This window comes from Channa argus, chromosome 5 (assembly GCF_033026475.1).
Source record: "Channa argus isolate prfri chromosome 5, Channa argus male v1.0, whole genome shotgun sequence".
NCBI classification, from domain to species: Eukaryota; Metazoa; Chordata; class Actinopteri; order Anabantiformes; family Channidae; genus Channa; species Channa argus.
Window position 1 is genome coordinate 5,562,408 of NC_090201.1, and position 21,778 is coordinate 5,584,185.

The following is a 21,778-nucleotide window of genomic DNA, read 5'->3' on the forward strand; positions in this document are numbered from 1 at the left end:
GATGAAAAAAATCCACTTTACCATGCAAGTTGGACAAAATCAATACTCACCACAGCAGATTTGCTCGGCTTTTGGATTTTTGCCTAAATTAATAGCAGAACAAATAACTCAACTGGAGTCAAGCTGCTGAAAACTGGGAGCTATTTCTGTCTGCAATGTCAAGAAATCTTTTTTTTCTTCCTAACTTGCTGTAAGGGATACATACAACTTTCACAATTCTCTGTTAATAATACAGGACCCTAGTCTTATTACTCACCTTTTATCGTCTCAGCAGGACGTGGGCAGCCGATCAAATTGATCTTTGTGATGAACACTGCAGGCGTGCATCTCCAGGGGGCTCATCTACTGATTGTGTTTGCGTTTTTCCAGATGGTCACTAAACGGAACACTCATTGATCTGGGGAATGACTACCGGCGTCGCATGTCTGGGGGCAGCCTGATCATTAGCAACCTGGACAAGGACCAAGATACCGGGGCGTACCAGTGCACGGCCTTCAACACGTGGGGGTCCATCCTCAGCCGCAGAGCCAGCCTCCAATTTGCATGTAAGTGATCCAACCACTGCGAACACATTTCTGGCAAAGCTCTGACATACTTATGACATTGCTGCATCTCTTTGTATTTGCTGGGCCACAGCCTGATGCATGTAATATTCCTGTGGCCCAGGCCTTCTTTCTTTTGGCTTTATTATTCCGATTTCTCATTTAGATTGCTTGGGAATAGATTTTAGAGAGGGGAAATGGTGACTGAAAGAAATGTCAGATGCAACAAACACAGTGGGTGAGGTAGCTTCTGACTGCCTCTGAACTCCATTGATTCTCATTAGTGGTTCCAACTCTGACAGCATTTATGTTCAGTCTGAATTGACTCATATTTTGCCAAGTGATACGTGGGCCCCTGTGATCCAGACTTTAAGGCTAACGAACACAAATAATGTTTAAGAAGACTTTGTATCTTTGTAAACACCAGCCATATCCCTATGTACACTGTTTATAGCAGACTGTGAGTGGATCGGGCAGGATGGATGCAGCTCTGACAGCCTACTGCTTGATGTGGACTGGAAAGTAACGCTGTGGAGTGGGGTCCTACTTTCAAGACAGACACTGTAGCGGCACCTCTCTTCTCTTACTCAACCCTACAGATTATCGATCATGTCCCAAGGATAGAGAGCCTTTCACTTCCTCTCAGGAGATGGGCTGCCATTATCCCTATAGCCCAGTAATGAATCTCACTCGTAGGGACTGGGTGAAGAGCATCGCTGCTTGACATTTATTGTCCTGCCTAATGCACAGCGAGGGAGGTCTAGGAGATCAGCATGGTTGATACTCTGTTTGCGATATAACAAGGCCACCGCCCTAAGATGGAGATGATTTGCCTTCTTTGCGGCTTTGCTTTGCTTCAAAATTCAGTCGTTATAAGCTTACATGTCCTCTCACAGGTTACATTTGCAACAGAATTATCTAAAATGAAGAATTTAATGCATACTTGCTATCTTGCAGCATCATCACGCAGTGTTAATATCTGTTTTTATAGTTTTGACCATTGCCATTGGGTATAACAACACTGACCACACAGAATCAACCTGCTAAGATGTGGGAACATGGGAAAATTAAACCATGACCAGGTTACAAAAATGCTGTCATAGACTAGAGAAAAAATACAGAAAAAGACTTGAATGAGAAACTAAGACAGTTGGTAGAATAATTACCCAAACTGTTTTGGAAACATCCGTTACAATTTACTGTGTATGTACAGTGGATACTGGACTCCAATATGGAGCCTATTCAACCTGATTGAAAATTGCTCGCCAAGCACATAAGCCAAAAAAAAAAAAAGTTTTCAAACTTCTTGGTTTGCTCCAGAGATGTGTTACTTTCTTTTCTAGCGTTGCCCACTTGGCCCATAAATTTTACATTTTTATTATAACAAAACATTTAGCATAAACATCTAAAACTTGAATGTGCTAACATAGTCAAAGCATGTCTTGTTAAGGTGTCTTTTTTTTTTTTTTGGTCATTGAGCTTATGCAATAAAGTAAGTTGACATAATGATTTGGCAAGTTTTTACACCGGGTGCCCTTCCTGATACAACCCTCCCCAATTTTTACTGGCTTGGAACCAGCACTGAGGATGGGCAGTTTGGAGCTCAGTGTCTTGTTCAAAGATGCTTCAGCGTGTGGTTAGGGAAAGCCGGGCACAAGCCTCCTGATTCTATCTTCCTATAACCACATTAGCCACTAAGTAAAATTTGCAGCAAGACTAAGCTGTGCTTTATCAAACCCGATGGTCTAAATGTTTTGTTCAGCTTTGATGTGCTGGGTGCACAGTTGCAATTTGCTTGTGGAGTGAACAAAATAAATACCATTCTGCCTCCAAGTTAAATGGTTTAAAGCTGCACTTATTCAAGACTGACTGTGTATTGAGATGAGAAAATTAAGAGAAGAACGTGGACCTTAAGACAAAGATGGTCAGGATTAGGGAAAGCCACTGGCCAAGGCAATGAGCCCCAGAAACAGCCCGAAGAGACCAACCTCTGGAAAACGTTGGCAATTTCAGCTGAAGTTAACAGTCCACCATCTTGTCTACGATCCCTGTTCTTGGTCTGCAGCCAGGTTCTTTCCAGACCCTACCTAGCAGTTCCATTTTGTGTCTTTAAGCACGTTGTTTTGTTTATTCGCAATACTCTTGTCTATCTTGTTTCAGACCACACTAAGCAGCTGTTACCTGTCAGTGACAAAGCTATCCAACATTGACTGTCTGCTAGATGTGCAAATAATTTTCTGTTTGCAAACGCCATGGCACCATAACAGCATATGAAATGCTTTCAAGCTCAATCTGTTATTGCACTCATTTATGTGCACACAAGCTCCTAATAATCATGCCCTTATGTTGTCACACAGATTTACAGATTACTTCTAAATTCCTACTTTGGGAATTCTGTTTTTATTATTCTGACTTTTTCTCAGATTACTGTTAAGGAAATAATTTAGTTGTTTCTGCAAAAGTCAGATGAAAGGATTAATACCACAGTCATTTTTTTTATTTTCCCTGTTAAACATGAAGCTAAGGCGAGCAGACAACTAGTTGTGCTCTGGCTCTGTCAGGGAGAGCTGTCCAATGAGCCGTTCCCCTTAGTCGAGTATAATGTTAACAGGATGAAGAAATAAAGAAAACCACAATGAAGAAAAGACAAAAATTAATAAAAACCAGTGTGTTATTATGACACATGCACAGTCAAAGGGAGCTGTGCACTCTGACTCTGCTGGACCCAATATATAACAGGGAATGTGTCTACGGCGGCACCGCTGCCCAGACCAATCATCTTCTGGCCATAATGGTCGCTCTCTGTAATCTCGAGGCCAGCCATTCTTATTCTTCAGAGACGGATTCTGCTTTAGCTGGGAATCACTGCAGCTACAGTGAGTTTGGCCTCTAGCTCTCGGAGTTACAATGTGTGGTCAGTTCACTACAGTGAAGCCCATTATTCTTCTGCTCAGAGGCCAGAGTAGAAGGAAGTGAATCCCCTCCAGCCTTGAGCCTGGCTCCAGCTCTACCCTTCTCTGCACCATTTTGCACACGCTCGGTGATAGAATCATCCTTTCCCCATCAAATAAGAAATTATTGTAGCTCCCTGAGTCACCTCCCAGTGTTTCCAAAAGCATGGCGGTTATAATTAGCACTTGCTGGACTTTTTTCACCCAGCCAGGTATGAGAATCTCGCTCGTTAGAATCATAAATGTCTTTAGGAGATAGACTCAGTATTTACTAAGGCAGCCTGGTGAGATCAGAAGGACGTCGCCTGTGACTGTATTTCAAGTCAGCCATCTCCTCCTGTGGCCTCCTCGGTGTCCTGCCGTGACTTGGCTCTGTTTGATTCCACTGCGGTCATCAGAGAGCCGCTCATTAATCTTACCAACACTCTGTCCCACTTCTCTCCATAATCTTCCTCCTCCTAATTTCCCTTATCGGTCACACTGACTTTCTTTTGTTTGTGTTTGGAAGGCTTACTCCAGGCTGTTAGCCAGAGGGTGCAGACAGAGTACAGAGCAGACTGCGGCAGCTTCCCTCCATCAGTCATGAAGCCAGGGGTGGTTTATCATCCCAGGTTTAGGTTTTGTCTGCCAGCAACTGCTCATTCATTTGCAGGGGATATTGTGCTGAGAGTATTGATGGGGAAGCTAATGCTTTTAAGTGCAAGATTACACCACATTTAATAATGATGTTACTTATTACTGCTGGCACTGCAAACTGTCATTTGTCATGTGGGCTCCCCCATGTTGGTTCAGTTCGCACAGAGTGCCCCCCCCCCCACCCCCCCACCCCCCCACCCCCACCCCCCGGCCCCCCCATTCATTTGATCAAATTTCACTGTAAACCCTACCTTGTGCTAAAGTGTAATATTGCAGAGTAATTGTCACCAAGTCAGGTCCAGCTATTTCATCAGCACCCCAGATGCCTTTGAAAGTGACAGAGGCTGGAGGTGGTGTCCCAGGGCAATCAATGGTGCCCTATTAAAGTCCCAGTGCTCAAAATGGAACATTGAAAACATGCCTCAGTGAATCTGTGAAGAGAGTCTGGAAAGGTTTGTCACCTATTTTCAAGGAATCCCTTGAGAATTTGTACTGCAAAAAAAACTGTTTCACTGTCTGACGTCCTCTGATGCCGAATTCTTCATGTTGCTTTATGTTCATTTATTTCATTTGTTCTTTCTTTTTGTTTTCAATCTTATTCGACTCATCAGATCTCGATAACTTCAGAACCCAAACAGTTAGAAGTGCTGTCAACGTCCGTGAGGGCCAAGGTGTGGTTTTGTTATGCGGACCACCTGCACATGCTGGAGGTACGTCTTCCACATTACCCTGTTCTGTTGTTAGTTATTTAAGCATGACTCATAGAAATGACTGTACCTCCACTCGTTTCACATGGCAACCTTTGATGAAGGATTACTCCATTTATTTGTACAGATGTTCTTAATAATCATCGCCTTGTGTTGTTTGTACAGAATACAGCCAATCCCTAATTATTATTTGTGTGTTTTCTTTTTTTCTTTAGCCTGACAATGGGTTTCTCAAGTTAATCTTGAAAAAAGTTTGATATGAGGGAAAAATTTGCTCAGCTTAGTACAAAGACTGGGAACAGAAAACCTGGCTCTGTTCATAGATGACAATATGTCATCTATGACCAGCGTCTCTCACTACTTGTTAATTCCATGGAGGAACAGAATTTTTAAGCAGGAGATTGTATTTCCTGGGCCATTGGTCATTTTCATACAGTTTTTTCAATTAAAAAGAAAAATAGAAAACACGTAAGTTGTTGTTAGTTAGCTTTGAAGGTGCCAAACCTTTGGACAGAGCCACGAGTTTTTCCCCCCTCATCTCCAGTCTTTTGCTAATCTGCAGCTTTTTACAACACCTCCACACAATAATGAAGGACTACAAAACTAAGATAAAGATGCCGACTGCTCTGCGCCACCACTCTGCAGAAAACTTGAGACCATGGACAATAACTGCTGCCTAGTTTGTCTCCCCCTTGATAAGAGTAGCCTGCACATTGGAACAACCAATTTTCTTCACAAGAGAACAGTTTGTAGCGTGGTGCTTTGTGCAGCTGCTCTATGGGATAATCGGTCAGAGTACTCTGTGTGAAATACAGTTTGACAGCTTTCCTCTCTGACATAGGCTTATATGCGGTTGGCTGCTGTAGCCGTAGCTCTATTGTGTTTCCTCACTTTTTTTTGAAGTGAATGAAAGTAAAGTGTGAGCCCGCTGTCCCTTTCTTCCTTTCTTGCCCTGTTGCTCCATCTGCTCTGCCCTGTTTCTTCTCTCCTCTGCTCCCCTTTTTTTTTCTTTCTCGCTTTTGAATTTTGAAAGTATCGATGTGCCACATACAGTACAGCAACCTTGAACTCCTCTGAACTTTATCTAACAGCTATTGGGCTTTCGTTATGGTTTCCATTGAGCTTCATTGACGGAATGCTACAGGAGCCTTTGTCCTTCACTACAACATCCACTGCTATGTTTCTGAGATATGATAAATAAATACAATATTATCGCAAGAAATTGCTATTGTGGGGCCTTTGTACCCCAACATTAACATTTGTTTACTTGAAGGACTTTGTGGTGCCTCATAAGTTATTTTTTATTTGCATAAAAGCCCTTGTGTTGCATTCCCACTCCTCTCTTGACTTACAGCTGCTTTGCAAAATTCTTTCACAACCACTGATTCTAAACTAAAAAAGCTTCTGCTTGTTTAGTCAGAAGCAACTTTGTATGTGCACATTGGGCGCTCGCTCCCATTCAAGAACACCTTTTGACTCGGGAGCCCCTCACCTCTGAAACACTATATTGCACAGAGCATCTCCTTGACCTTGTCCTGTGCAGTGTGTACTTCTTAAAACGGCTCAGTAATTCATAATGGCAGGTCCATCTTTTCTTACGGTGGACCTGCAGCTCGTGAAGGGGCATCACGACAAAATCCTGCTCTTGTACATCCATCCATCCATCCATTCACGCCTCCCAAGAACTAAGTCACTCAGGGACCCGGGGAATAGAGGCCATGTGTCAGCGGAGGGCTACTGACGTGCCTTAATCCATTTTGTTTCGCTCCCTTTCCTTAGGTCTCCTATTTCTTCTGCACTGATAGCTAATACATTTGCCATGTCTTGGTATCTCTTCCCAAGAAAACTGAGATCAGGGAAGGAAAATGACATGTTAACATTTTTAGGCCACAGTGGGGTATGTTTCTTTCAGTTGAGCTGTCTTAGCCAAAGAGGTCAATGTGTCTAATATGTGTGGAATCCGTCAGCCTTAAAATGAGGTATGACAGTGAATGGATTACACCTGCAGTCATTTAGATGTTTCCTTTCTGTTCCAGAGCTGACATTTGCGTGGATATTCAATGAATACCCCTACTTTGTTCAGCAAGACAGTCGACGTTTCATCTCCCAAGAGACTGGGAGTCTGTACATTGCCAAAGTGGAGCGCTCAGATGTAGGAAACTACACCTGCGTGGTGAACAACACAGTCACGAGGGAGAAGGTGCTAAGCTCTCCTACACCACTGGTCCTCAGAAGTGATGGTAAATGCCTTGGAAATAAGTTAGATTATTTTGTTAAGTCATAACAAAGTACTCATCAAACAGTAAGCATCTTTTTTTTTCTACTTTTAGGTTATGTTATATTAAAATAGCATTATAATTGATTTTTCTAACCAGTATTGCTATAGTGAGTTAACTTGTGGTTGTTTTCTATTGTTCCACTTCGATGAACTATGGTTCACAGCTCTGCCGTCTCAGTGCAGCTTTTAAGGTATTTACTGTATAAACTGACAACGTGACAACGCTCACCAGCTGTCATTTACTGTACTTTTGACAGCCGCTCTATCATTCTGCAGGAAACGACTTGCCACTTTGTTTGTATTTTAACTGTAAAAAGACTCATCACGAGTTTATAGATGATTTATTAATGCTTGTGACTGTACACATTGCCAATATTTCTGAATGCATCATTACAAAATAGAAGGGGTAAAATGGCAAACGAGGGGAGTTTTTTTTTTATGAATATGCTATAACTATGCAAAGCATTGAAAAGTTCTTTCTTAGCCACTTTATAATGTTATCAATGCCTTTTCAAAAGTACAGTCTTTTTATAGGCAAAGTAAGGGCCTTTCTATTTGAACAATAGCCATCATTCAAACATACTAACCAATTTCTAGAAATGTTAGGATAATTGTTTGTAAAATGTCAGTTATTGGATTGCAATCATTTGCAGATAATTTGAAACCTACGTCTGAATGTCAATAAAACAGAAACACAGTATCATAATAGTAATGTTGAAACTGATAAAGTTCAATATTTGCTTCTTTTAAATTTGCGGCCAGTAACACACTTATTTTTCTGCATTACCTCTTTTTTAACACTCTGTGTGTTAAAACTGAGGAAAATGGTTGCTTTAATTTTGAAGCAAAAAATTGCTTTATATAGAATTTTAGCTGCTTAACAGTTTGGGGCCTCTTGACATATATTTTTTTTTTAACCATGTATGGATCTTCTTTAAATATGTTTGTTTTTTATAAAGTAGTTTTAATTTACATTTGTGGATCTGTCCTTACTAACATTAGTTTTCACAGCTGTTTGTGATTTCCTCTACAGAACCATGTCTGTTTTTCATATACTGTAGTGACACCTGAGGGCCCGAAAAACACCATTCACTGGTGGTTCTAAATCATATTACAAATTGTTGATGATAATTATGTGAGCAAATGCTCTTTTATAGCGAATCACAATAATGTTGTTGTTTTGTAGCTTTCCACAACTTTGCCAATCTTTTTATGCCTCCTGTTGCAACATTTTTGAAACATCAGTTCAAACTGATCATATATTTTTCAAAGAACATCAGCATTTCATACGTTATATTTGTACTATTTACACACAAAAGTAGGTTTCAAATTAGTTGTATATCATTTGAGCCTCTTTTTAATTGCATTTTACACAGCGGCCCGACTTTCACAGGAAGTCGGGAAACAGGAATTGTACGACACAAAAATGCCAATAAAATGTTGTCATTAGCCGAGTTATTTGAATTACTGCTGTTCTGAATCAATCGCTAATGCTTTTATACCTGAGATATCACAGATTGTTACTAATTAAACACTGAAACGACTAAGATATGGATTATCCGTGGAAGAAGATCCAAGTCCATATTCTGTGTGTTGTCTGCGTGTGTGCCAGCTGACCTTTACCCTAAACACATGCACAGGACTTCAAATCAGCACTTGCTGTCAGAGTCTAGGGTTGTAATTGGAAATAGGGGTCCACTAGTATGTGTGGGAGGACGTATTTGACCCATTCTAGTGATGTGAATATAAATAAAGGTATAAATGAAGTCAAATTGCCACAGGTGATGAATCTCTACTAAGCTAGACGTCTCCCTGATGTGTTCTCTGAATCTTTTATGAGCCACCTCTGGTTTTTCTTTCCTCTTTACCAGCACTTCTGTAGTCACTTTTGCTCCATAGGCGTAAACACTTTTGTGTCCCACTGTGTTACTGCTCTCTCTTTGATTTGACATTTGTGTAATGTGTGCTGTTAATCACTGATGTAAAAAGCTTGTCGTCTATTGTCTCCCTTTGGTAGGAGTAATGGGTGAATATGAACCCAAAATAGAAGTTCATTTCCCTGATTCGGTTCCAGCTGCGAAGGAATCGTTGGTGAAACTGGAATGCTTCGCTTTGGGAAAGTAAGTCAGCTCCATTGTGTGTGTGTGTGTGTGTGTGTGTAGGAGAGAGAGATTGGCTGTACGCTCATTTATTCGTATACTAGTTCTACTGAAGATGATTTAAGGATGCATATTATTCATTCATTGATTCATCCATTTATAGGAGAGCAGAAATCAAAGTTGTTTTAAGAGCTTCAGAAATCATGAGCAATTGGAGTTTGATCTGCAGCGAACAATAATTTCACAAGGCTTTTGCTTCGAGTCTTGTTATTAATTGCAGTTTGATCAAAGCGACTGACAAGTTGTCACCATGGGAACTTTTTGTTCCTCTTTCACAGCCCTGTCCCAGAAATAAGCTGGAGGAGAACCAGCGGTGTCCCTTTCCCCAGCAAAGTCAAAATGAAGAATTCGCACGCCGTCCTTGAGATACCTAATTTCCAGCAGGAAGACGCGGGGACGTACGAGTGCATGGCGGAGAATCGGCGAGGCAAAAATGCTGTGCGGGGTCGGATTTCATTCCACGGTTAGTGAAGCGTGTCAAATTGAATGACGGCAAATGCAAAGGAGATACAGGAATAATTGTGTCTGTAACAAATATCCACCTTTGTACAGGAAACATGCAGGTGACCAGCGGCTTCTCATTTGTTTGACACGACACCTATTTGTCTACAAACTGTGGTGCATAATAGCATCATGAAATTAAAGGACTCATCCCACTCGTCCTGGGTGTGGAAGTAACACAGTGGATAATATTTTTTTAGGCGTCAGAATCAATCCTTGTCAATATCCAAATCTGTGTACCAAACTGAATCTTTAATTATATTTTTAATCCACTTGTTGAGCTTAAATTTTGATGATTTAATGCAAGGCTGCTTTAACCGCTTTATGATTTGTGATAGCACCGTTTGCTAATCCACTGCTTTTATAATTGAAACACATTTGAAAAGGTAATCCTCTCATTTATTCCAAAGCTAAACCTCACTGGCTTCAGACAATGACCGACACAGCTCTGTCCATCGAGGAAAACCTCTTCTGGGAGTGTAAGGCCAGCGGGAAGCCTAAACCATCGTTCAGCTGGCTGAAGAATGGCGAACAAGTGACGGCTGAGGTATGTTTGATTTATTAGAGAATAAAAAAAACTGAATAAATAATGAATGCAGACTAATATGGATTAATGAGTATGAAAATTGTTTGGAGGGTTTGGAGTGACTCGTTAATCAGGGCTCTCCACCACTATTGTCTTTTTAAGATATTCCCTCAAAAAATAAGGTATTATCTGAAAAGACAGCAGTTCAACACTCCAGTGGAGCTCTGCAGATTTAAGAAAACAAATAACAAGGCGAAAAGTATCTGTTCTTGAGGCTCATAGTGGCTTTCTCTCAAAATTGTATCTCTCTTCACACAGTTGATGTGAAAGGGAGGATTCTTAGGTGCAAAGTTTTGACTACACCTCTCATGTCTTTTTCCCAGCTTTTGCATGTTCTGTTCCTCATTTCCATGATGTCTTGCAAAGCAAGTTAAGCTCCGCTAATTAGCAGACGTGAATAACAAAAAGAAAGAAAAGAAAATTAATTTTGAACTGAAATTCATGTGCTGTGTCAGAACTGATGACTAGAATCATCTTCTCATCCGTCTTCCACTCACTACTGACAGAAGTACTGTTCATGAAATTTAAGAGGTACTCCAGTGAGTTGTGCTTTCATAAAGCTGGAGGAATCACAAGAGACAGTAGCCTGAGATATGCTGACTTGGTATAAAAGAGTGGATGGATTATCTAGATAATGACATCTATTGTACTCGTCTATGTGTTTACACCTGCTATCAGTTTACATTATCTCGATTTTCATCTGCTTTAATCAGTTCTCTTCATGCATCCTTTTCAACTGTGCGGTAAAGGATAACTTTGGTCCTTTCCTAAATTAATTGAATTCAAACAAAACCCATATAGGAACTAAAGCAAACATCGCCTTCCCTTCACTCACATTCAGTGTCCTGCATGCTGGATTGCTTATTCATTTGTGCCATAGACTTGCGTTATTGTCCAGAAATAATGAAAAACACATCAGCCAGACACACTGCTCCATTTGTTGACCTTGCTTCATTGTAAAAAGCATGCTTTAGAAAGTATTTAACAAATCAGTCTGTAGCACATGTGCAAGATCTCCCAATTACAGCAATTTAGAGCTTGTGGGGAACATTTGTTAGTGATAAAGTAATGACTTTATTTATTAATGAAAAAAGATGTATTTTTTTTATCAGTGTTGGACAACCACAAAGGTCTACAGCACAGATGGATAAGCTAATTCAGTTTGCACGTTGATGGACACTGAATGTTGGAAGAGTTATATTATCGTTGGTTTCAAAGTCTGTATGGGGATTGGTGACTTTTGGATTAATTTAGAAAATGACAAAGCTATCGTGTACAGCCAGGTGTTAATAGGAAAAGCTCAGACAGAATGTTAATTTTAATTATATTTCACATAGATTCTTAGACAAGACAAAACATAAAAACACTGGAGTGAAATAATAGAAGGAACCAGAGTTTTGATATTGACCTGTGATCGGTCTGGGACTGAACACACCCTAAGTAAAGGTTTGTGCATCCTTGTTAACTGGCTTACATCTGTTGCTTGAGGTAAATAAACTCACATTCTCCAGTGACCAAGTTATTTTTAAATGGCGCAAGACCATGGCCCCAATCATGGTTTATGCAAATATGTGAATGCAGACACTTTCATACAGACATTGAGCGTGTTGGCAAAGAAATCATAGCTTGAGGCCAACTTCAATCTGAGCATTGACGCGATATAGCATAAAACAAAAGAAAGTTGGACTCTTCTGTTTGGTTTGACTTTTATTTCAAAACATTCAATGCTGTTGACCATGTGCGCATATATTTATGATACTTCATTATCTTGTCATCATGACAGCCATGGCTCAGAGAGGCAGCTGTAGCTCAGGTGTTAGACCAGTCATCTACGAATGACAAGGTTAGCGATTTAGTTCCTGATTCCTCCTGATTACATGTCAAAGTGTCCTTGGGCAAGACAGTGAACACCAATTTGCTCCCAGTGGGCCAAGTGTGTGTGAAAAGGAAAATATGAAGCAACATTGCAACAAGCAAATTAGATAAAACAGCTATGAAAGCAGACGATGTATTTTATAAATACGGTTAAAAAAATCAGGACTAGAAAAAACCCTTTATCTTACTTCTACATTGTAAATAACATGCAGCAGTAAACGTTCGTCCACGGATGCCATGTTTGTTTACTACTGTGGTCAGCGAAACATTTGAAGCATTCGGTCGCCTATATCGCAACCTCGAGGATTGGCCTCCACAGCCAAAGACTGTAAGAGCGCATGTTGACTATATTCAGTAGGAATGCACTGCTGTTCCAGGCGTTGTCATTTGCATCTGTTTACTTGCACAAAACATGTTTGGGGCCAATTATTTACCATATATTCTGTCTGAGCACACTGTCAACTGAGCCCTATAGATGACTATTTTTATTCCTTCTACTCCTAATGAACAAAATCTGTATGAAGTCAGCGAAGTTCCCCTTTAAATAAACACATGAAAAAGCATGAATATACAGCCCCAATTCCCAAAAAGTTAATACGATGTGTAAAATTGAATTTGATGGCAGAAACATGTCTCATAAAAGTTGGAACAGGGGCAACTAAAGGCTGGAAAAGTAATTGCTGCAAATAGAAAATAAAAAACTAATGGAGGAGCATTTCACAACCTAATAGGTTAATTTCTAACAGGTCAGTAACATGACTGGGTATTAAAGGAGCATTTCAGAGAGGCAGAGCCTCTCCAATATAAAGATGGGCAGAGGTTCACCAATCTGTGATAAACTGCAAAAGATTTTGGAACAATTTCAGACAATTGGGAAGACTTTGAAAATCCCACCATATACAGTGAATAATATCATCAAAAGATTCAGAGAATCAGGAGGAATCTCTGTGTGCAACGGACAAGGCCAAAGGTCAAAACTGGATAGACGTGATTTTTGGGCCCTCGGGCACTGCATTAAAAACAGACATGATTCTCACCTGGACATCACTGCATGGGCTCAGGGACACTTCCAGAAATCACTGTCTGTGAACATGTTCACTGTGCAATTCATAAATGTAAGTTAAAGCTGTATCATGCAAAGAAGAAGCCACATGTGAACAGGATCAAGAAACGCTGCCATGTTCTCTGGACCAAAGCAAACCAAACTTTTTTAAGAGGTGTTTCTGCCATCAAATTCCAAATGAGCTAATATGTTTTATGAAACTGTAAAATGCCTAAGTTTCACCATCTGATATGTTGTTAATGTTCTATTGTGAATTAAAAACGTGCTGATGTGGATTCTGTTTTTATTTATGTGTTACACATCGTCCCAGCTTTTTTTGGAATTGGGGTTGTAATTTTCTGCAGAAACATGATATCAATATGAGATCGATTTGGTTCACCCTGCAGGTCAGCAGTGTTTCGGAGGTAAGGTGACTAATCTAATCTCTTTTACTATTACTAACAAGCTCTATGCGTCTCTAATTAAAATTGTGCTGTAGGAAGCCACTCCTCCAGCAGCTCTGAGCATGTGTGAGTCATTTGGTTAAAAATCACCGTAAGTCATCATCCGAGCTGTCATTTCAGTTTTTCCAACTGAACAAGCACAAGAAATAAATGACTTTTTAATATGCTGCTGGTGCTATTGTCAACATTGCTTTTTTCTGTGTATCTAAGATGCAGGTTTGCAGTTTTTACCACAGCTCCATTTTTTCTTCCCCAATTTCAACCTGCACATGCAGTATGTAGAATGCCACAAGGCTCTTTAGGGTTTTTTTTTTTTTTTTTTTTACTGCTCTCCTGCTGTCTTCTTCCCTTCATGGTGCACCAGTAATTGCTGCTGTGCCTTTGGACATAATAGACTGGCCTTGCAATGGATATGCAGAACTGTTTCTCTTTCCTCCGCAGGGCCGGGTACAAATCGAAAACGGGGCGCTCTCTATAGCTGTGTTAAACCTGTCAGATTCCGGAATTTATCAGTGTGTGGCTGAAAACAAACATGGCATTATTTATTCCAGTGCCCAACTAATGGTGTTAGGTAAGATTGCCTTCCTCCCTCTGCTTTTATCCTGCTTATCTGTCTGTGCGTTTGATCATCTCCTAAGATAAAAACCAGCAGCCTGCTATAGCACTCCTCAGTAATCAGTCTGCAGTCTCATTTGATGTCACTATGGCTCTGCCAGCAAAAAAAAATATGAATCTGATGGAGTGTCTCATTTTACTTTGAGTCGTTTCATCATATTGATTTGGACACTACAAACACATTGCTTAGTGGCACTGTGTGAGCTTTCTCATGTAGATGTGGTATTGATTTATTTGGAAAGCTTTGATGACTTCTATCTGAGAAATTCAATTCTTTCTTGATACATGTGATGACTCTTAGAGGTCTAAATGATGCCTGACAAAATATGACAATGAGCATAGATTATGGCTGCAACCTATGCATGTTTGAGGGATATTAGTGTGATATTATGTGTGTGTGTGTGTGTGTGAGAGGGTGAATCTATAGCATTAAGCCCAAGAGACATTTCTGCTGAGTTCATACTGAGATTTAGTTTAATCTGAAGGACAGCCAATCACAGTACAGCATAGCTGATCTGCAAACTGCTACAGTTTTTTTAATTTCACGTCCTTTTCCTGCTCCACCCTCACAGCTTCAGCACCCAGTTTCTCCAAAAGTCCGTTAAGGGCCTTGCTAAAAGCTCGCTCAGGCAGCGAAGTCACTCTTGAATGCAAGCCTCAGGCCTCGCCCCCAGCAATTAGCCTGTGGAAGAAAGGGAATGAGATCCTGCAGAGAACTGAAAGGTAGGATAAAAGTCCAAGTGCACATTCCTTGCAGCGTTCATTCACATTCACTGCAAAGCGACTTGTTTGAATAGTGTATTTGGCATTTGTGCAGATGCATAGAAGCAAAGGCTAATGAAGAAAATGAGAGCATGGCACCCGCCAGGAAAATTGCACATGGTTAATATACTGCGGGCACCGTTGTGTGCAAATAGCTTGGTGTGAGAGGTGATTGCATCAATGCTGCATGCATTAAATATTTAAGATGATAAAAGATGAGCAAAATCGACTCGCTGCTAAAGGTAGTGTGCTTCCAGATAGAAGAGGCACAACTTAAGCTGTTGCACTTGTAATTATGTGGGGTAAAATGCTCTACTTTGTGATTGTGATTCATGAAACCACAGACCCTACAAAGACAAAAGCTTTGCTGGAGAAATTGAGAGCAGAGACGTCTCATTAGCCTAGAAAGACATGATGCAGAAATGAGAAACTTCAAGCAACACTCATAGCGGCATAAAGAGCTGCTTAATTTTGTTTGTTGTCCCTATGTGTCTGATTTTACATTGACTACACCGGAACCGATTCACATAAAAAAATAAAGAACTGATTGAAGGTAGAAAGGTTTAAAAGTAAACCAGAGGTAAGAAATGGCACATTTGTGCAACCCATGTGCAGGCTTCTCATCATCTCAATCGGAAGGAGAAGAAAAGAGTGTTAACGGCGACTATGCCTGGCTGCACACACAACGGGCAGGTCACCTAGTGCGGTAAAGAAACATTGTGCTCTTTCAGTCCCTCCGATGCTGCACATTCATAAGGAGGTCTGAAAAAGAACAATATGAGCTAAGCATCTTGTCAAAACAGCGCTGGAGCTCCATAGTTGGCTCCGGATGGGGGGGCTGCAGCTCTAGCAGCAGAAAATTGGTCAAATTCCCAAGCTGACTGACATTTAGCACACTCTACATAAAAATCAGCATATCCTTTCAAGATGCATAGAAACCCTGAATGTATGCTGACACTGGATGGGGCGTGTTTTCTCATAAAGGCAGTTTGTTTTAAAATGAATTATGAACACATTTTGTTACTTTACAGCACATCACTGAAAGTAGTAGTTTTACTCAAATTACGGACATATTTTAACAATTACTCCGCGTGGTGTCCGGTCATGCAGACTGCTTTGGCTTAATTTAGAGATATCACTCTCTTCAATATCCCACTGTCTCTAGATACTTTGATAATCACACGGTCAGCCATTTAGTTCATTAAAACAGTTTCTTTGATAGAAAATAGCTCTAGTAATAACTGTTGACAGTGTACGTCTGTGAGCCAGACATTGTTTCTGAAAAAATACATTGCTGTAGAGTTTTTTGTTTTTTTTTTCGATGTAACTTTTCAGTTCTTTGAGCACAACTGGTTGCTGCCAGGGTGATGCTGCAGCATCGGCCGTTTCCAGAAACTAGTTTCTCAAGGGTGGGACAGCTGATGTGACTGTTGTCACACCATCCAATGGGGTATTATCAGTTCTTAGATCCATAAAGCCAAGAAGGTGTTAGGTCTGTATTTAATACTAGTTGGATGCACCATAGCGCATCAAAACCTAATGAATGTCCGATAAATATGATCCGATAAAAACTGACAGTGACCCATTGAATGGTGTGATTTCTGCTTCATCACTCGATGCATATTCATTCATTTCTTGATACATTCGTTAGGGAAACACTGTTGTGTATCATATCATGTCTTAGGATTTTAATAAATATCCAGTTAGTCAGTGTCCTCCCAGCATGATAGAGGTTCCTCTTTGACCCTAGCAGCATAAAGCCGATAAAACATGTTTCATTTATTCAGTGATACTGCTTATAAAATATCTCTTCATTTAGTTATGTGTCCATGAATTTAGCCTACCACTGAGTCAGGGTGATGGGTCACCCGGCCTGCTGTTTACCTACCTCGAAGATTTTCATTTTTCAAGGCTTTGGCAGGGAGCTTTAAAGTACTAGGGGTCAAAGTGCTCTTTGAGAGGCTTTTCAGTTGTGACAACAACACGATGCCGGTTAAAAAAAAAAAAACACCATGCAGTAAATCTATTACATGGATACTGATTAGAAAAAGAAATTATACTTACAACATATTGACTACAAAATAACGAATAGACAGATATGAAGTTCAGAATGTGGGTGTAGCTGCACAGTTACGGTAAAAAGCTGTTCTGCTGTCTTCAGGATCACCTTGCTTCCCAATGGAACGTTAAAGATCGCCAATGTAACCAGACAGGATGCAGGCAGCTACACATGCATTGCTAAGAACCAGTTCGGGACAGCAAGTACAACTACAAGGCTGCTCATCACTGGTGAGTCCTTCTCAACTGCATCAACAACTTCCTAAATGGCAAAGCACCTTTAATCTACATTTCATCAAAGCCCTCCCTCCTCTATTAATCTATTTGTTTTACTATACCAGGCAAGTTTCATCTGTACAGTTGCACATAAATGGTTTGCAGTAAAAACAAGGGCAGTTTTGGTGGCGTGTGTTTGTTTGTGTACTTTACACCTGCCTGTCCTGCTTAACATCCTCTTCATCATGTTGATGCAGTGGAAAGACAATTAGGAGATCTCAGTTATCAGGTCTAATTCTATATCTTAAAGAAAACCACAGAGGCTGCAGCACACACACAGTGTTAAAAGATTGTGTGCACACACGCCATTCACGCACAATCATTCAAGCAACGTTAACGTTACATTTTGATGACACTTCTATTGAAAATTGACAACTCTCTCACCTAGAGTTCTTTGTACAAATCTGGATGTTTTTCCTTTTTCATTCTGAGACACTGTTTATGTAGTAGATTTAGATCGTGAATACATTGTCTCTGATCACCTGACTGAACTGCCATACATGAATTACTTTGCTGGTTGCAGTGCAATGGGTACCAGCTAATAAACAGTCTGGGACATAATCCCCATAAAGCCACATTCTGCCTAATCTAGCCCCACATATAGCCTTTGCATTACAGCTCCACATTTTATGTGCAGACATGAATCTACTTTAATGCTCTAACTTCTTAATTCACACCTATTCTACTATTATTTCAACTTCCCCACCATTATCCTTAAATTGCGCATTTGCTAATTTACTTCTACAGGACTAAAGGCAGAAGCATCAGTGTTGATGACATGGGAATAAAGATGCATCATTGCGTTTGTAATGCAGACCAAAGTCAGTCATATTAAAGAACAGTATCATTAGTATTATTAGAAACAGTATCATTAGAAAGTGTGTGATATAATATAAAATGCATAAAATATACACGGATCATCCAGACATTAGCATAACCTGGTTCTTTTAATGTTGTGGGGGAGAGGGGACAGAATGGGAAAATGATCATTTCAAATCATCTTACAGCGTCACACACTTTGCTGTAAACTGTATCTCACCCGCCTATTTACACATATTATTATTATTATTATTATTATTATGAAAGATTGGTGTAAGCCAATTTTTAATATTTTTTCTATTGAAATATATGATAAAGACCTTTATAAACTATACATGTTATAAATTGTTATCGCTTATATTTTTACTTTAATAGAAAAAAAATACTTTCTTTATTTTAAGTTTTAAGCTTGCTGATAATATGCGTACATTTAGTCCTGACACTATTACTGCATCGGTAATAATATATACTGTATGGTGGTTATAATAATAATATTATTATTTGGGTTGGGGGTACGCCACATTTGCTCTTAATGCTGGTGCAAACCAATTCAGACAGTTGGAGGGTTTGACGACTGTTCAGTGTACTTTCAGTTCTTTCAAAATAAAGGTCAGTCATTTCTCGAGGTATGGCTTGGGAATAGCCCATTTTGTATATTGTTTTACTTTAAAGTTATATTGCATGTGTTACATTGACCACCACGTTTATTGTCATAAGTTTGGTGTGTGTACATTATGCAAAATTGTAGCTACATTTTCCATCATCCTTGATTTAATTAAAGGTCACTATTTATGAATGCGGTGACATAACACGTTCATGTAGTCCTCTGTTGTGTGTGTAGCCACCTGACTTATTTTTCTCATTAGCTTCTATTCTTCTCACACACTGACAGCTGAACCATTTAATGTCATAGAATTTAATTACTGTGACCTTTCCTCAACATACTCTGAGGCCTCCAATCCACCAGAGTAACCAGTGGCAATGTGCTCCCATGTCTGTAATCCTGTTTCAAATGTTTTCATCCAAACTGAGCATAAAGTACAAACTGGAGATGTCATTAAATGTTGCTAATGGACATGCTTGGAATTTAAGTGCTTATTAAAATCGGAAAAAAAGAGCACACATCCATGGGTAATTTAATGACGGTGACTTGATTTAGCCGTGAATTGGAGCGAGATGGCAGTTGCATGGGGTCACGGTGGTGTTAAAGGTTCCTGTGGCACAGATATTAACATGCGTACACTGTCATCTGTTGTCTGGCCAGAGCCCACCAGAATCACCATGAGGCCTACTAACATGGAGATTATTGTTGGCGAGAGCATCGTGTTACCCTGCCAGATTGCCTGCGATCCAGCTCTGGATGTCTCTTTCTCATGGGCATTCAACGGCCAGCTCATCGACTTCCAGAGAGACAGCGAACATTTTGAAAGAGTGGGAGGGGTGAGTCATCTCAAGCATTAAACTCAGCTACTTTCGGGCTACTCTGGGATTAATTGGGACATACTGTGTGATGTGCGAGGGTATGCTCTAGTGGCCTGCTGAGGGCTTCTTAGGCACCAACAATACCCAAGCAGAGAAATTCATGCCAAGGCTCATCCATTTTGAAGTTTCTTTTGTGGTCGGTGGTGGAAAGGATTTCAATAAGATAGAGATATCTATCAGGAATCACTAATATTTCTTTATTCATATGCTATTAAAGCGTCATTCAATGGCACTATGAGGTCAGTAATCAGGAGCCTTACCTTTGAATTGGCGATGTGAGCTCCCTTGTGTTACATTTCTAAAAATATGTTGGTGGAATGGCATTTCAGTCATACAGAGGGTCTTCATTAATAAAGTCTTTATACTTTTCATCCCTTCAACTTCTAATGCCGGTACCTCAAGGGAGAACATTTTCTTATCATCTCCCTCTGCTGTAATTGAATTTGCATACCTATTTATGAATCTTGAGCCCTGAAATAATTAAGTAATGAGCTGGCTGGCATTCACCAAGGGCAGGCCTGGCACTAGTAAATGTTCATTTGAAATTGGAACGCCTTGAAATAATGATAAGTGATGACTCTTTGTTGAATATTTGTTCCTTTTGATGAAGGGCAAAGTCAATTGTTCAATTGTACTTGTCACACTCTTTTTGCTTTTTATAGTGCCATTTATCAGCCAAGGTCAGCACTTTGATCACTGCATTTCCTGTGTTAAAGGTCGACATTGTATCTGATTGGGAAGTGAACATGCCAAACTTGTATCTTCATGACTATAAATGGCAGTTACTCGTGACATTGAACTGTGTGTAGGCGTATAATGAGATATAGTTTTCATAGAATCTGTTACCCCTGTCCAGAGAGATTACCAGCTCCCTGCTCAACAGCTTCTGATGAATTAATTAACATAATTAAAGCAAATCTGCCTCATCACTTTCTTCCTGCCAAAGTGGGACGCCTTGCTTTCGATTGCGAGCTCTCAGGTCGGCCAGGTGGCGGCTGACACTGGAGAGAAAATCAGACATGGCGAACAAGCACATAAAAACTGTCAGGGCGAGAAGAGACGGGATGAAAGGAAGGAGAAAAGAGAATAGAGAGCAGGAGAGACAGGCTCTTTAGCCTGTGGCTGCTCAGAAATGCCATTCGGTTTGACTCTTTGCTTTGTCAGGTGCCTCAGAAAGGTGGACATCCAGGGGGCGTACACGCCCAGCTGCTGCAGAGGGAAGCTACCATCACTAGCCTCTGGGAGTGATGAAATCTGCTATGATTGCAGCGAGTCTTACCTGAGTCAGCCCAGGGAACTCGTTTCTAAAGCAACACACTTCTGTTCACAAGATGACATGCTTTGTGACAGGCTGCTTTAAAAGGTGACTTTCAGGAGGCAGATTACTATGCACAGTCACAATGAATATGTCTGCATATGGCATTTAAAGCTGTAAGATGGGTCTAACAATATCTTGGTTTCAGTCTGCGTCAAATTGTGCACGTTTTAGGGACGACAGATTGAGTGTTTATAGAAAAGACAGAAAAACGTTGAACTTACATTGTAGTGTGGCGCAGGCATGACCACTTCCTGTTCTTTCTAATAGGTTTGTTTGCAGAACTGTGGGAAATGTGGGTCAGATTTGTCATACATGTAAAAAAAAAAAAAAAGTCCTTTGGTCAGCTAAATTTGAAACAATCTGGACCATTGGGACCATTTTGGATTGACAACCTAAGATTTAGGCACATTGACACCCATTGGTATTTGCACACTGGACAGCCCTGTAAGTGAACATTTCGTTTTTTAAAGCTTTTTTGGAGCCAAAAAACATGAGCATTATTAACATGGACGACAAAGGTCTCATTCCCTCTGTGTGCATCCCCACATTCTGACCTGTCAGCTCTGCGTCATCGTACCACTCTACAATGGTTTACGAGTATAGGTCAGTTGCTTTTTGAAAGAACGTAATGGTCTTTGTCAGTCGGAGAAGCTTTTAACCCACTCGTCCCGACAACAAAATCCGTTTTTACAGGATGTGTCGTCAAG

The 21,778-nt window shown here is 40.3% G+C and overlaps 1 protein-coding gene across 1 annotated transcript in view; it reads left to right on the forward strand.

Moving 5' to 3' along the window:
• Window positions 1–21,778, forward strand: part of cntn3b (contactin 3b) — a 56,508-nt gene that overhangs the window by 20,425 nt on the left and 14,305 nt on the right. Inside the window, exons 4-13 of the mRNA XM_067505418.1 lie at window positions 370–545; window positions 4,741–4,839; window positions 6,873–7,076; window positions 9,132–9,234; window positions 9,552–9,736; window positions 10,185–10,321; window positions 14,183–14,312; window positions 14,929–15,079; window positions 17,280–17,407; window positions 19,536–19,711. Coding sequence (XP_067361519.1) covers window positions 370–545; window positions 4,741–4,839; window positions 6,873–7,076; window positions 9,132–9,234; window positions 9,552–9,736; window positions 10,185–10,321; window positions 14,183–14,312; window positions 14,929–15,079; window positions 17,280–17,407; window positions 19,536–19,711 — 1,489 coding nt within the window. The remainder of the gene's footprint in view (window positions 1–369; window positions 546–4,740; window positions 4,840–6,872; window positions 7,077–9,131; window positions 9,235–9,551; window positions 9,737–10,184; window positions 10,322–14,182; window positions 14,313–14,928; window positions 15,080–17,279; window positions 17,408–19,535; window positions 19,712–21,778) is intronic.